General features: G+C 47.4%; 1 protein-coding gene across 3 annotated transcripts; it reads right to left on the bottom strand.

Annotated features, from left to right (window-relative positions):
* Positions 1 to 4,708: 4,708 nt before the first annotated feature.
* Nefh (neurofilament heavy chain) lies at positions 4,709 to 14,213 on the bottom strand. 3 transcript variants are annotated; one of them, XM_047559839.1, is made up of 5 exons: positions 13,288 to 14,213; positions 11,267 to 11,466; positions 10,099 to 10,223; positions 6,742 to 7,297; positions 4,709 to 6,579 (listed from the first exon to the last, which is right to left on the bottom strand). In XM_047559839.1, the coding sequence occupies exons 1-5, from the start codon at positions 14,159 to 14,161 to the stop codon at positions 5,308 to 5,310; spliced, it is 3,027 nt and encodes a 1,008-aa protein (XP_047415795.1). In that variant the 5' UTR covers positions 14,162 to 14,213; the 3' UTR covers positions 4,709 to 5,307. The 3 variants fall into 3 exon arrangements, with proteins under 3 accessions (XP_047415795.1, XP_047415796.1, XP_047415794.1); XM_047559840.1 differs by having other exon boundaries at positions 4,709 to 6,537; XM_047559838.1 differs by having other exon boundaries at positions 4,709 to 7,297.
* Positions 14,214 to 14,434: the final 221 nt, after the last annotated feature.

Raw genomic sequence — 14,434 nt, 5'->3', positions numbered from 1 at the left:
AGGATACCAACATTTCTTCCTAATACTCCAGAACCCCCAACTCCTAAAAACCCCACTCAACCATTATTTTGTTGTTGAAATGTTGTGAACTGTTAGGTGTGTGAACATTGTTTTTCCTAAGAAAAACAATTACTGCCTAGTAAAAAAATAAAAATAAAAAATAAAGTGAACAACTCAGTGACAATTGAGTCGGTTAGGAGATTAAGGTAAAATGGTCATCACAAATCCTTTGTCTGCTTTTGGATTAAACTATTTATCTTTTGTTGAGTTCTTTAAATGTTATAGATACTAGGCCCTTATCAGATATATGACTTGAGAATGTTTTCTTCCACTCTGTAGCTGGGATTACAGGCAGCACCACTGTGCCTGGTTTTTCATCTTTTCTTTGATTTATTAATTTTAAGCATGTCCCCCAAACTTTCTGTTAGGAGAGATGGGTGATTTGTTTTTGTCATGGGGGAGGGGGTTGGGGGATTAACTCAGGGCCTCACAGAGAGATAAATGTTTTTGATCAATCACAAACACTCCTTTTCCTTTCCTCGTTCTTCATATATATTTATTTTACTTTTTGTATAATCCAAATTCATAGCTTTTATGATTTATTTTGTAACTGTTGTGATCTTTAAATTGGCTAGTGTATCATAATTATACTTCCTTTTATACATAATTTTTTGATTGTCCTGGAGTTGATAATTGCCTCCCTTTTATTGTCTGTTTTGTTTTTGTTGAACTTGGCTAAATCTTCCTACAATCTCCAATTGCTTCAGTAAAGGAATTTCACTTCAATTTTGCACCTGGTCAATCAAGTCAAATAATTTATCCTATTTTTTTTCCCCCTCGGAACCCCCCTTCTTTCTATACCCACCCTAGTCTGGATAGATAGGAACTGGACAGCTTTTGTCCTTCAACACATTTTGTTATTATTCCAGAGAGTCAGTGAGTCCCTACTTCTTTCTTTGTTGTAGTCTGTGTGTGTGTGTGTGTGTGTGTGTGTGTGTGTGTGTGTAGCTGTGGATCACATCCAGGGCCACATGCATGTTAAGCAAGCACTCTACCACTAAGCTACATTCCCAGACTGCTGTCCTTGTTTTCTGTATTGCTAAAGAGTCTATTTCCTGGTATATGGGGTTTTGTTTTGTTGTTGTTGTTGTTTTGTATATGTGTGGGTAGTTCTGAGTATTGAATCTGGGGCCTCACACCTGTTAGGGAAGCACTCTACCACAAAGCTACATTCCCAGCCTATGATTTATGTTCTTTTGTTGGAGCATGTCCCCAAGTAATTTATAGGAAGTCATTTTTTGAGACTTTGTATGCCCAAAATTGTCCTTTTTCTACCCTCCCATTTTGTTTATCAGTATAGACTTCTGAATGGTCCCTGTCCCCTCCAGAAGCTTTAAGGATCCTCTCTTAAACTAGGTTTTGAAATATCAGGTCCAGTTTATGTGATTTAGATGGGCTGGTTTCCATCCCTGGGCCTAGAGCTGGGCACGTGACCTGTGAAGTCCAATCAGTGTGTTCCACCACAGTGATTAATTTCAGTTTGGGCATATGACCCAGTCATTCAATCAGGTTCACTTCTGACTATGGGTTTCAACTGGTGGGGGCAGAATCTCTCTCCCCTGGTTTGTACCTGGAATGGTGCAAGCCCCTAGCTACTGAGAATCTCCATGCAGAGAAGGCCTCTCTGAAGGAGAAGCTATATCATCTATTTTTGTGTAACAAATTCCCCCAAGACCTGGTGACTTCAAAATGATAAACATTTATTTTCCCAGATGCTGCTTAGCTGGGTGGCTGTTCCTTAGTGTCTCACATGGCTGCAATCAGGGTGGTTTCTAGGGCTGCAGTCTTATCTTATGGGTCAACTGGGGAGGATCTGCTTCTGTACTTACTCATGTGGTTGTTTATTTTGTTTTGTTTTGTTTGGTACCTGGGATTGGACCTATGGGCACTTAACCACTGAGCCACATCCCCATATATACATATAAATATAATCTTCATTTATTTTTACATGGTGCTGAGGATGGAACCCAGTGCCTCATATGTGCTGGGCAAGCACTCTACCACCACTGAGCTACAACCCCAGCTCCCTTTTTGTATATTTATTTAGATACAGAGTCTCACTAAGTTGCTTAGGTCCTCACTAAGTTGCTGAGGTTGGCTTTGAACTCACCATCCTCCTGCCTCAGCCTCCTGAGCTGCTGGGATTACAGCATGCATCACTGGGGCCAGCTTCACATGGTTTTTAGTAGAATTAAGTTCTTTGTTGGACAAAGACCCTCAGGTCCTCACTGGCTTTGGCCAAGACTTCTTTCAATTCCTTGTCATGTGGGCCTCTCCTTGGGGCAGCTCACGACATAAAAGCTAATTTCCATCAGAGGGACCAAATGGAAAAATGTTCAGAATGAGCCAGAATGCTTTTGTAACCTGCTCTCAGAAATGACACCCCATCCTTTGACATTGTCTCACCATTAGAGGCAAGTCACAAAGTCAGGCCCACATTCAAGGGAAGAGGATTACAAGAGCATGAATACCAGAAGATGGGGATTATTGGAGTTATTTTAGAAGATGCCTATCACAGAAGGAAAACAGTTAAGAATCAAGATGGTGTCCCTCTGACTTCATTGCAATTCTTGAGTCCAACCAACAGACTTTGCCATCTGCAATACTGTGAAATGTGCTGAAGTGGTTGCCCAAACATTGGGATGGGGAAGACTCATCCCCATTTGTCTAAGACATTCCTGGTTTTAGCATGAGAAATTTTATGTCCTAGGAAACTGATCTATCCCAGGCAAATTGGGACAGTTCAGGGTTAAATCCTGGCTCCAACTACAAGCTGGCCAGCTCTGGGGCAAGCCACCTCACCTGTTCTCTCACTTTTTAAAATAGGCAAAAATATCTACCTTGGAAACTGCCCCTGTGGATTAGAAAGAATTTATGTAAAAACACGGTTATCTCAAAAAATGATAGCTTGTTATTATAAGCAATTTGTGGCACTCAGACAACTGTAACTTTTTTCAGACAAGACACATGAAAATTTATTTCCTGGGTTCCAACGTACCAGCTTGATATTCAGATGCTATAGCTATGTGCTAGGACCTATGGAGTCTTTCTGATTTCTCTAGGACAGAGCTGCTCAAAAAATTAATGCCTTAGGTTTTTGTAGCGTCCTTGGACACATTTGGTAACTTGGAGCAAAATCCAATCAAAACCATTTCTAAAGTGGCATTTAAACATTTAAACACCCCTCTGTTTAAATGTGACCACCCTAAACGGTCCTGTTGCTCTTAAAAATTCAGACCTCTTCACAGATGGAAAATGGGTGCCAAAGGTGACATGTGGACCCTGGCCTGAAGAGTTGACCAAGGACAGGTTTGGGGGAGGTTATTCACTTGTTCCCGAGAGATCACCACCAATTTCTAGCATATCCACCATTCCTTTTAGTCACTATACTATTCAGAACTCTTCTGGTTGCAAATGGCAAGAGCCATAACTCAACTGAACTTTGGCAAAGGGAGACTTAATGGCACAAGTAATGGCCAATAATCTATGGAAAGGACGTGAAATCTACTATGACTTTCTAGGTACCTTGTCTCTGTCTACCTGTCTAACTTGTTTTGACTAGCTTTTCCACAAGGTTAGAAACATGGCTACTCAAAATTCCTGGTTCCCAATCAACTGCCTTTCACAACCAGATGACTCTCAGCTACTCTGGTCCCAAGTTCAAAACCCCAGGAAAGAGCTCTCATTGGCTCAGCTGGCCCTCCTTGGATCAATCATCAGTGACCAGTGATATAGAGAAATTTGCAATATGGAGGCTCCCCAAAAACCATCTGGCTGAGGCACGAGATGAAGCGATTCCTGGGGAGGTGATGAATTAACAGATCACGACAGTCCTAAAGTTAAAAACTGCACGAGGTGGCTGTGAGTAGCTCAGCAGTAGAGCACTTGCCTAGCACGTGTGAGGCACTGGATTTGCTCGTCAGCACCACATAAAAATAAATAAAATAAAGGCATGCCATCCATCTACAACTACAAAAAATATTTTTTAAAAACTGCACAAGCATTTTACAGTAAAAAGACCCCTGTAAATCTGCAAGAGAATCACAATTTCAAAATCATGTTCAGAGAAGCACTTTGGAGCTCAATTAGAGGACTATTGATAAATTATTCCTAATGGAGTGGTCACTGTAGTTTTCTCTACAGGTGAATTACCCACCTATGGCCCGTTATGGTAAGGTTCCTCCCACCTAGCATGCAGAGCCTATAAACACTTTGTTCAAAGTCTTCCTGGACCCATATCAGATCAGATGTATTAGAATCAACTGGGAGCTGGTAAAACAGGCACTTTACCAGGCCTTCATCTCAAATTGTGATACAGTAGCCTAGGGTGGAGTCAAGGCATTTCCAAGTTTACAGAGCTCCCAGGTGATGCTGCTAAAGATGGTCTATGGACCATGCTCAGAAACCATACCCCAGGCCACCAGCCCACAAATCATAAAAATAAAGCACCTAGCACATAACCTGGTATATGGTTTGTGCCCAGGAAATAGCATTAGAGAGGCTAGTGCAACTCACCCCAGAGTCCTAAGAGAACTCTGATGCTCACTCAGTCCCCATGCAGACTTAAATGTGAATCTGGACCTCCCATGTTCTGCCCCCAGCCTTCCCAGGTGAAGAAAATAAATAATGGCAGCCACATTTTCATTTTAGAAGCACTTGGTTTTATTGCACAGAAGCAATTGAAAGTGGACTCCAGTGGAAAGTGCGCCCTGTTGTGATTCAGTGGCCAGTGCCCAGCCCCACGGGCCCCAGCTCTTCCAGAATAAGAGTGCGCAGGGCAAGGGCTTGACCACTCCTTTGGAAAACAGAAGGCATTCGGGAATAGGTTAAGACATCTCAAGCATTATGTGTTTCTAACTGCTCATTCATTATTGCGGTCATCTGTCAGTACATACAGGAAGTAAATGCACTTATTTGGAGAGGAGGGGGGCAGTTTTTGTAATCAAGTGTTTACGTGTGGCATTCGGCATATATCACATTCGGCTACATAAGCTATCATAACATAGTTGTCCATCGCCTGGGGAGGGTTTGGGACATGGGGAGTCGGGGACTGGGAGTGAACTCTCTTGCTACCATATTGTTAACAGAAATTCCAGTTTGGTGAGGGAGGGTCCGACATCAAAGCAGAGTTTTTTTCTTAGAGAACAAAAAAGGAGGAAAACAAACGAAAATTCATTACACTGACCCTTGAGTTCTGGGACCCTCCTGAGTTTCTTTGGCTGCTCTGGATGTTCCTTTCTCTCTGCCTTACTTTTCCCCTTTGGTGGCCTTGTCCTCTGTGGCCTTCTCTGCAGGCTTGCTGTCTTTTTGGTCTGTGCTAGAGGATTTTTCAGCCTTTTCTGTCTTGGATTTGCTAGGTGTGGGGGCCTCCTTGCTGGGCTCTTTGGAGACACCCTTGTCATCCTCCTTGGCCTTGGCCTCTGTTTTGGGTTTCTCCTCAGGCTTCTTGGCTTCTGTGGTCTTCTCCTCCTTAGTGTCTTTCTTTTCTGGTGTTGCTGGTGCCTCTTCTTTCTTTGGCTTTTCTGGTTCCTTCTCTGCTGGTTTGCTGGGTTCTTTGGCCTTGGCATCATCTGGTTCCTTCTTTGCCACCTCAGTCTTTTCTTTGGGTTTAGCTTCTTCCTTCACCTCCACCTTGGCAGGAGCCTCCTTCTCTGGGGTCGCTGCTTTCTTCTTATCCTCTGCCTCTTCCTTCTTGGCCTCAACTTTGGATTCTTTGGGCTTCTCAACAGCAGCTTCCTTCTTGTCCTCAGCCTCAGGCTTCGGAGCCTCCTTCTTGAGCACCTCATCTTTCTTGCTATCCTTCTCCTCAGTTTTGGGTGTGGCTGGAGTCTTCTCTTCTACCTTCTTTGGGGGCTCTTTGGCTTTCACCTCCTCCTTCACGGGAGATTTCACCTCTTCTTTCTTTGGGGCCTCCTTCTCAGGTGATTTGACCTTCTCTGGGGACTTGGCCTCCTCCTTGGCAGGGCTTTTGCCTTTTTCAGGGGATTTGGTATCTGCAGGGGACCGTACTTCCTCCTTCACTGGAGTCTTGGCTTCTGGAGACTTTACATCAAGAGTCTTGGCCTTCTCTGGGGACTTTGCTTCTTCCTTCACTGGGGACTTGGCCTTCTCTGGGGATTTTGCTTCTTCCTTCACTGGGGACTTGGCCTTCTCTGGGGACTTTGCTTCTTCCTTCACTGGGGACTTGGCTTTCTCTGGGGATTTTGCTTCTTCCTTCACTGGGGACTTGGCCTTCTCTGGGGACTTTGCTTCTTCCTTCACTGGGGACTTCTCTGGGGACTTTGCTTCTTCCTTCACTGGGGACTTGGCCTTCTCTGGGGACTTTGCTTCTTCCTTCACTGGGGACTTGGCCTTCTCTGGGGACTTTGCTTCTTCCTTCACCGGGGACTTGGCCTTCTCTGGGGACTTTGCTTCTTCCTTCACTGGGGACTTGGCCTTCTCTGGGGACTTTGCTTCTTCCTTCACTGGGGACTTGGCCTTCTCTGGGGACTTTGCTTCTTCCTTCACAGGGGACTTGGCCTTCTCTGGGGACTTTGCTTCTTCCTTCACTGGGGACTTGGCCTTCTCTGGGGATTTTACCTCAGCTGGAGACTTGGCTTCTTCCTTTACTGGGGACTTGGCCTTCTCAGGAGATTTTACCTCAGCTGGTGACTTTGCTTCTTCCTTCACTGGGGACTTGGCCTTCTCTGGGGATTTTACCTCAGCTGGAGACTTGGCTTCTTCCTTTACTGGGGACTTGGCCTTCTCAGGAGACTTGACCTCAGCTGGTGATTTTGCTTCATCTTTCATGGGGGATTTAGCCTTCTCTGGAGACTTGGCCTCAGCTGGTGACTTGGCCTCTTCTTTCACTGGGGACTTTTCCTCAGCTGGTGACTTGGCCTCTTCCTTCACAGGGGACTTGGCTTCCTTTTCTGGAGATGTAGCCTCTTCTGCTGGGGGAGACTTTGCTTCTTCTTCTCCCTCTTCCGCTTCTGCCTCTTCTCCCTCTTCTTCCTCACCTTCCTCCTCTTTGGCTTCTTTCTCCTCTTCTTCAGTCACTTCTTCAGTCACTTGGATCTCTTCTGTCTGTTCCTCCACAATCACAGTTTCCTTCTCTGACTTTTCTACCACCTTGATCTTCTCTTCACTTTTGACTTTTATGTGAGTGGACGTGGAGGGAATTTTGGGGAGTGCCTCTGGAAGAGAGAAAGGACTTGGGCCAAAGCCGATCCGACACTCTTCACCTTCCAGAAGTTTTCTGCAGAATGGATAATGGAACATGTTACTATTAACTCAGAGCAGATTTGTTGGTTTGGGGTCTTCCTAGAGTATCCTGAAGCTTCATGGCATCTAATGATAAGAACTTTGGTGAGGGAAGGAATGTGAATGAATGCTAGGTTTGTTTTTTGTTTTTTGTTTTTTTGGTGGTAATGAGGATTTGAGTCCATGGGTGCTTTACCCCTGAGCTACAAATCACAACCTTTTTCAACTTTATTTTGAGACAGGGTCTCACTAAGTTGTCCAGTCTGGCCTTGAAGTTGAGATCCTCCTGCCTCAGTCTTCCAAGTTGCTGGGCTTATAAGTGTGTGTCACTGTGCCTGAAATTTTTGATCCTTTTTATTATTGGTAGGCACTTTGAATTTGTTTATTTATTTAGGTGCTGGGGATTGAACCTAGAATCTTGCACGTACTTAGCATGCACTCTACCACTGAGCTACACCTCCAAAAATAAACAAACGCTTTGAAGAATGGAGAAAGTCTCTCAGCACATCATCCAAGTGACCCCCAGACTCCATACTTCAATGGGGTTGTTCGTGTTCGATGCAGTAGACACTGCAATTTATGAAATAAAATACCCTCCCCCCACCTTGAAGAATGATCCTCAAGAGAGAGCTCCTATATAATAAACAAAAGTGGTAAAAGTGGATCTCAGTTACAGAGCACTTACCTAGCCCTGGGTTTGCTCACTAGTACTGCAAAAAAATAAAATCAATAAAAATGATAATAATAATGTTATTCTTATTAATTATTATTATCATGGGCAGAAAGAGGGAAAGCAGAAAGCAAACAACTCTACATTGCTAAATTCAGTTTAAGAGGTCTTACAATATTGCCATTTGAATTTCTCGTCACCATTTATTATAATCCTTTAGGTTTTAGGAACAGATGGTGGAGACACTTCCTCCTGTTGGCCTTGCTACTAACTAGATGATTGCATTGGCCAAGCCACTCGAACTCTTAAGGCTTGTTTCCTCATTGGCAAAAAGAGGATCATAAGAGTACCTATTTCAGGGGGTTGTTTCAGTGAAATAGTGAATAAAAAGGATTTAGTAGAGTGCATGCCTTAGAGAACATGTAGGGGTAACCCCTACAGACCAGTGCTTCCCAAATTTAACAGCACACAAATCACCTGGGAGCCAGATGCAGATCCTGATCCAGTAGCCAGGGGTGAGGCCTAAGTCTAACAAGCTGCTGGATGACCCTGATTCTGCTAGTTCATGGACCACACTCCGAACAGCAAGATTAGAGATTAGAGCCAGGGGTAGTGGCCCATGTCAATAATCCCAGCTACTAGGGAGGCTGAGGCAGGAGGATCACAAGTGTGAGGCCAGCCTGGGCAACTCAGCTAAAGCCTGTCTCAAAATAAAAAAGGGTTAGGGATATAGCTGAGTGGTAAAGTACCCTTGGGTTCAGTCCCTAGCCTTGAGGGCAGGGGGAATTACAGACTAAAGTCAACAGGTAGAAAGTCAAAAGTCATCAGGCAGCAACTAGAACAGGTCCTCATGGGTCAGCCCTGTTCCTTAGACCAGCTAAACTGGGAGGGCTCATCCAGGGGGATTGGCTTTCTCATGGCCACCCCTTACTAAGCATTTTATGATTACCAGGTACATGTGCTACTTGAATTAGTTAAACAGGATTAGCTTACCCAATAACCCATGACATGGACGCTGCTATGATCATCTCCATTTTATTTCCCCAATAAATGAATGCTCAAAAACCAAGGGAACTCTAAGGAGCCGCCGGGTGCAGGGGCACATGCCTATAATCTCAAAGATTAAGAAGGCTGAGACACAAAGTCAAAGCCAGTCTTAGTAACTTAGTGAGACCCTGTTTCAAAATAAAAAAATAAAAAGGGTTAGGGGTGGTCTGGGGAGATAGCTCAGTTGGTAGAGTGCTTGCCTTGCATGCACAAGGCCCTGGGTTTGATCCCCAGCACCGCAAAAAAAAAAAAAAAAAAAAAAAAAGGGCTGGGGGTTTGGCTCAGTGGCAAAGTACCCTGTGTTCAATTCCCAGTACCAAAAACAAGAAAAAAACAAAAAAAAAAGAAACTCTGAAGAACAGAGTTATAAAAGCCTCTGACAATTTAAAATATCTATTTCCCTCCAGAGCAGGTCTCCAGCTGACTGGATTTGAAGAAAAGATTTTTAACCTTCTCAGTCACTGTCAGATGAAAAAAAAGCCACCATCGAGATTTCTGCCTTTGGGCTGGGGTTGTGGTTCAGTGTAAAAGCGCTCACCCCGCATGCATGGGGCACTGGGTTCAATCCTCAGCACCACATAAGTAAATAAAATAAAGGTATTGTGTCCATCTACCACTTAAAAAAAAAAAAGATTTTTGCCTTTGCCAGGCGTGGTGGCCCAGGCCTGTAATCCCAGCGGCTTGGGAGACTGAGGCAGTAGGATCTGAGTTCAAAGCCAGCCTCAGCAAAAAAAAAAAAAAAAAAAAAAAAAAGATTTCTGCCTCTCAGAGGCAGGGTAGATTGGTGGTTACTAGGGTCTAAGGGAAGGGGAGAATGGGGTGAAGTTTGAGTTCAAGATGATAAAAACAGTTTTGGAGATGGATGGTGATTATACGACAATGCAAATGTACTTAATACAGCTGATACTTAAGATGGTTCAATGGCAAATATCAGGTTATTTATTTTACCAAAATTAAAAAAATAAAAGGGGATTTTGTCTCTAAAGGGCCACACTGCCTAACAGGACTTGAAACCCAAGGTTTCACCTCACACGAATACAAGGGCTCTCCACCACCCAGCAGTTCTTGGCCCACCTCACCTATAAGCAGCAATCTCAATATCCAGAGCCATCTTGACATTCAGCAGGTCCTGGTACTCTCGGAGCTGGGCTGCCATCTCCCACTTGGTGTTCCTCAGCTCAGTGTCCAGTTGCTGGATGGCTTCCTGGGGAAAACAGATCATGTGTGTCATTCTCCAGTCAGTGTCTGGCTCTCATCACCAAGGGAAGCTGGGCCTGGCTGTGTATAAACCCAAGCTGCCTTTCCCAGTCAGGTTCACTAGGGCCCAAAACCCACCCTATCAAAGCTTCAGGGTCCTCCTTTATGGACAGGGAAAAATCTGACACAAAAATCTCAGCCTGAGGAAAGGTCTAGAATGAAACATCTCAGATACTGGCCTGGTCATGATGATGGGTGAATTTTCACAGATTTCTTAAGCTTAGAAAATGCTCAGTGGGACCAGAGCCTTATCTGCATTTTCTCCTTACCACTTCCCCAATGCCTTGAAGTGCCTGCCACACATCACCAGGGCTTGGTACACATCTGTTGTTGATGACCTCATGACAGGGATAATAATACACAAAAGCATATTAAATACAAGATGAGACTTGTCATCTCACCCCAGGCCCACTGTAGCTACAGCTTAAAGTGAACGATCATCGCTTTTTATTTTCTCTTATTTATCTGCTTCCTAAAAGCTCTATAAGCACTATGTATTACTTATAAGCTAAGTTCTTTGAAAGTTATCTTTAATTGGAGCAACCTGCCAAGGCCCTCCCAAGGTTACTATTAATTGGGGCCCTGAGGAGCACTTCAAAGTTTGTCTCGCTCTTTAACCTTCAAAGTTCTATAAAGCAAGTATTAGTTTTTTATTTTTGATTCTTTTCTGCAGAGAAGAAATTTTAAGTTCAGAGAGGCAGAAAACTTTCCTGGGTCACACAGCTACACAGTCCTGGTATGTCTGACTCCAAGACCCATGGTCTTTTTTTTTTTTTTTTTTTAATTTTATATATATTTTGAGTTGTTGATGGACTTTGTGGATGCTGAGAAACGAACCCAGTGCCTCACACATGCTAGGCAAGTGCTCCACCACTGAGCCACAACCCCGGACTGCAAGACCCATGCTCTTAACCACTATATCTGCTCAGGGAGGAGCCATGATTTGTGCAGATCACCCAACCAGATGAGGCAATTTGTCCCTCTGTTTACCTGGTAGGATGCAATGTCAGCCTGATGGCGGTCCTCTAGTTCAGAGCGTTGCCTCTCCAGGGAATCCTTGGTACTTTTCAGCGCCTCCAGCTCTGTGGTCCTGGCCTGCAGCTGACGCCGATACTCAGTTATCTCCTCCTGGGCTGAGCGCATGGCGTCTGTATTCACTTTGGCTGCCTCTGACAGTCGGTCCAGCCTCACTAGATGGAGAAGAGAGCAGGCACAGGGTTAGACACATCTAGATTTGGGTTCCAGTGCCCAGATCTGGAAGGTGACACACATGGGTTGGGGAGTTAGTGGGTGCCAGGCACCATCCTGGATGCTTACCTCACTCCAGCCTATGAGAAAGGCAAGCCCAAGGCCACCCTGTCAGTGAGTGGCAGAAAAGGATTTAAATCTAGTGATTATCTGGTTCCAAAGACTAGACTCTGTCTCCCTCAACCTAGAGATTTAGCAAACTTCAGGGGAGAAAAAGCTCCCGTTTCTGGTGCCAGTACCAGGTCCAGCTACCCAGCAAGGGGCCAGCACTGCTGGGGGCTCAGATGTGAAATCTGGCCCATGAGACTTAACTGAGCTGAAGGCTGGAGGCTTGTGGCTGAATTAGATATGGAGCCTGTGACCTCTGGAGGCATAAGAGCTCTGAGCAATCAGGTCACCATGCAGCCATGGTATCTTCCTTACAGATTTCTGTGCAGAGTCCAAGGTCACTGCAAGTCCAAGGTCCTGTGTGTCAGCCCTTCTGTTCCGTCCTCCACCTGGCTGCACATTCTGTAGCACAGGGTGTGATGGCAGCCACACCCTGGCCCCTGCTACCCACAGGCTCCTGGTTCTTAGAAGACCTTGTGGGGGCCAGTGAAGACCTTTAGATTGGTTTACATTTCCTGAAAATGAACATCCTGAATCTCCACATAAAGGCACTCAGAGCCTGAGTCTTGGTGGAGAGAAGCCAGTTGTCTGAACCACAAGTCCTGAGATGGTTTGCCTGAGTGAAGGGCAAACTCAAAAGAACAGAGTTCCCCTCTGGGAGGGGCCTTGCTGCAGAAATGGGGGAGGGGTAGAAAAGGAATGGGAAAATCCAAGCATCCAACCCTGCATGCCTGGCTTTCCTTGTTAGTGCTGGCAAAGACAGAAATCATCCAGGTAGGTAAGAATTCTCATCAATTGTGGACTGCAAACTCATCTGAAAATCATTGAGATCTCTGCACTCTCTCCCCAGAACAATGCAGTTTTACAGGCAGTTTCAGTAGGGATCATGTAAGTTCCCAGACTGAGAAGGTCATTTGGTCCACCCAGCTCTTTCAATCAAAAAGAAATGAAAACCAGAGAGGGATAATGTTGGTCAAGGTCACCCTGTAGCTGCTGGGCACAGCTTTAGGTCAGCTGCAGTTCTAGCTGACTCAGTACTACACGGAGCTGGGTGGTGGTGGGGACTTGGGAGGGTTCCAGCTGCTGAAGAGAGGGGATTTTAAATAGCAAAGAGGCCAGACGCAGCCATTCTTGGCCATTGGTTGTGATGACACCCCTGGGAAGAGAGGATATGAAAATGCCCCACCCATTTTATCGTACACTGCAGATTATGGTGAGGCTTTATGCATGGCGCAGGTAGTGGGGAGGAGCCTGGTAGGGGTCAGAAGAATGGAGACCCTGCAGAGTGCAAGAAAGGGGGATGGGCAGTACTTGCAGATGCCAATGCTACTTTGGATCTAGAGGTAACTGTTTTGCTCTTGATGGGCAAAGGTCTCAGACCAGGAAGGCGCCCCCGGGTGGAAGCACAAACTTAAAGAATTTGAAGGAGAGCAACCAAAGGAGAACCCTGAGTTGGTGGTGTCCTACAAGAAACCCAGAGTGAAAGTTACTTAAATAGGGGGCATGCACTTTGCCAAGGAAAGCTGGACTGTGAGCCCTCTGGTTCTGCTAACTGCACAACGAATCCACCAGCACCCCATAGGGTCAACCCTGCCAGCAGCCCGCTGCCTGGTCAACAGGAGGCGCCCCGCCCCAACCCCCGCGCGCCTGCGCACCTCGGAACCACTCCTCTGACTGCAGCGTGCTCTGCACCGCATGGCCTTCGAGCTGCGCGCGGATCTCACGCAGAGCCGACGTCACGTCGCACTTGAGAGCGTCGCGCGCCTCGGCCTGCGCCTGAGCCTGCGCGGCGCCGCAGCCCTGGATCTGACCGAGCAACTCGCCCACCTCTTCCTGGTGGTGGCGCCGCAGGTAGCCGCACTCCTCCTGCAGCGCCTGCGCCTTCTTCTGCAGCTCGACTCGCGCAGCTTCGGCCTCCTGCGCGAAGCGCGCGAGTGCGCGCGCCGCTGCCTCAGCCTCTTCGCGCTGCCTGGCCTCGTCGTCGAGGCGCTGGCGCACGTGCGCGATGTCCTCGAGCAGGTGCTCCTGCTCCAGGCGCAGCTGGCCCCGCGCCGCGCCCAGACGCAGCACTGCGCCGCGCATCTCACGCACCTCGCGCTCGTACAGCTCACCCATGGCTGCGCGGCCTGCCTGCTGCTGTCGCAGCGCGGCCGCCTCTCCCTCCAGGCTGCGGTTGTGCGCCTCAAGCTGCCGCACCTTGTCGATGTAGCCCGCGAAGCGGTCGTTCAGGGCCTGCAACTGCTCCTTCTCGCTGCGCGCCGCAGCCGCCGCCACCACGCAGCCCTCTGGCCCGTTGCTCAGCGTATCTAGAGAGTCGGTGCTTGAGGCGGCGCCTGCGCCACGGAAGCGGCTGGGCGAGGCCGACACGGAGCTCACGGACGTCCGCGCCCACGAGTGAAATCCGCTGGAGGAGCCGGCCGCCGAACGCGAGCCGCCCTTCCGGGCCAGCGCATAGTGCAGGCTGCCGCCTCCGTGCAGCGGCGCGAACGGAGCGCCCAGCAGCGCGTCCGCGCCGCCGAAGCTCATCATGGCCAAGCAGGTGCGGGCCGCCGGCAGAGCCGGAGCGCGGGCCGGGACGGGGTGGGCGGCACTGCGACAGCTCCAGAACGCCAGCTCTTTTATAGCCGCCTTGGCCGGGTCCAGCCCCTTGGCAGTGGGGGGCTGGGGAGCCGGGCCCCGCCCTCTCCACCTCCTCCCCTGCAGCCCCGGGCAGACCGGCTCCGCCGCAGTGAGAGGGGCGGGGCAGGGGGAGCAAGGAGTGAAGGGGAATCGTCGCAGCGACAGAGGAGTCTCCCGAGGTCA

This window comes from Sciurus carolinensis, chromosome 8 (genome assembly GCF_902686445.1).
Source record: "Sciurus carolinensis chromosome 8, mSciCar1.2, whole genome shotgun sequence".
Lineage (NCBI taxonomy): Eukaryota > Metazoa > Chordata > Mammalia > Rodentia > Sciuridae > Sciurus > Sciurus carolinensis.
Note: the sequence above shows the minus strand (reverse complement) of the source record. Positions and strands in the feature narration are given on the sequence as shown.

Bases quoted from the DNA above. Each gene is read 5' to 3' on its own strand.
- Nefh (XM_047559838.1), bottom strand. From the start codon at position 14,161: ATGATGAGCTTCGGCGGCGCGGACGCGCTGCTGGGCGCTCCGTTCGCG. The intron at 11,467-13,287 runs GTGCGCAGGCGC...TTCTCCATCTAG, and splicing joins GTCAGAGGAGTGGTTCCGAG to TGAGGCTGGACCGACTGTCA. The intron at 10,224-11,266 runs GTAAACAGAGGG...TGTTTTCCCCAG, and splicing joins CTGACATTGCATCCTACCAG to GAAGCCATCCAGCAACTGGA.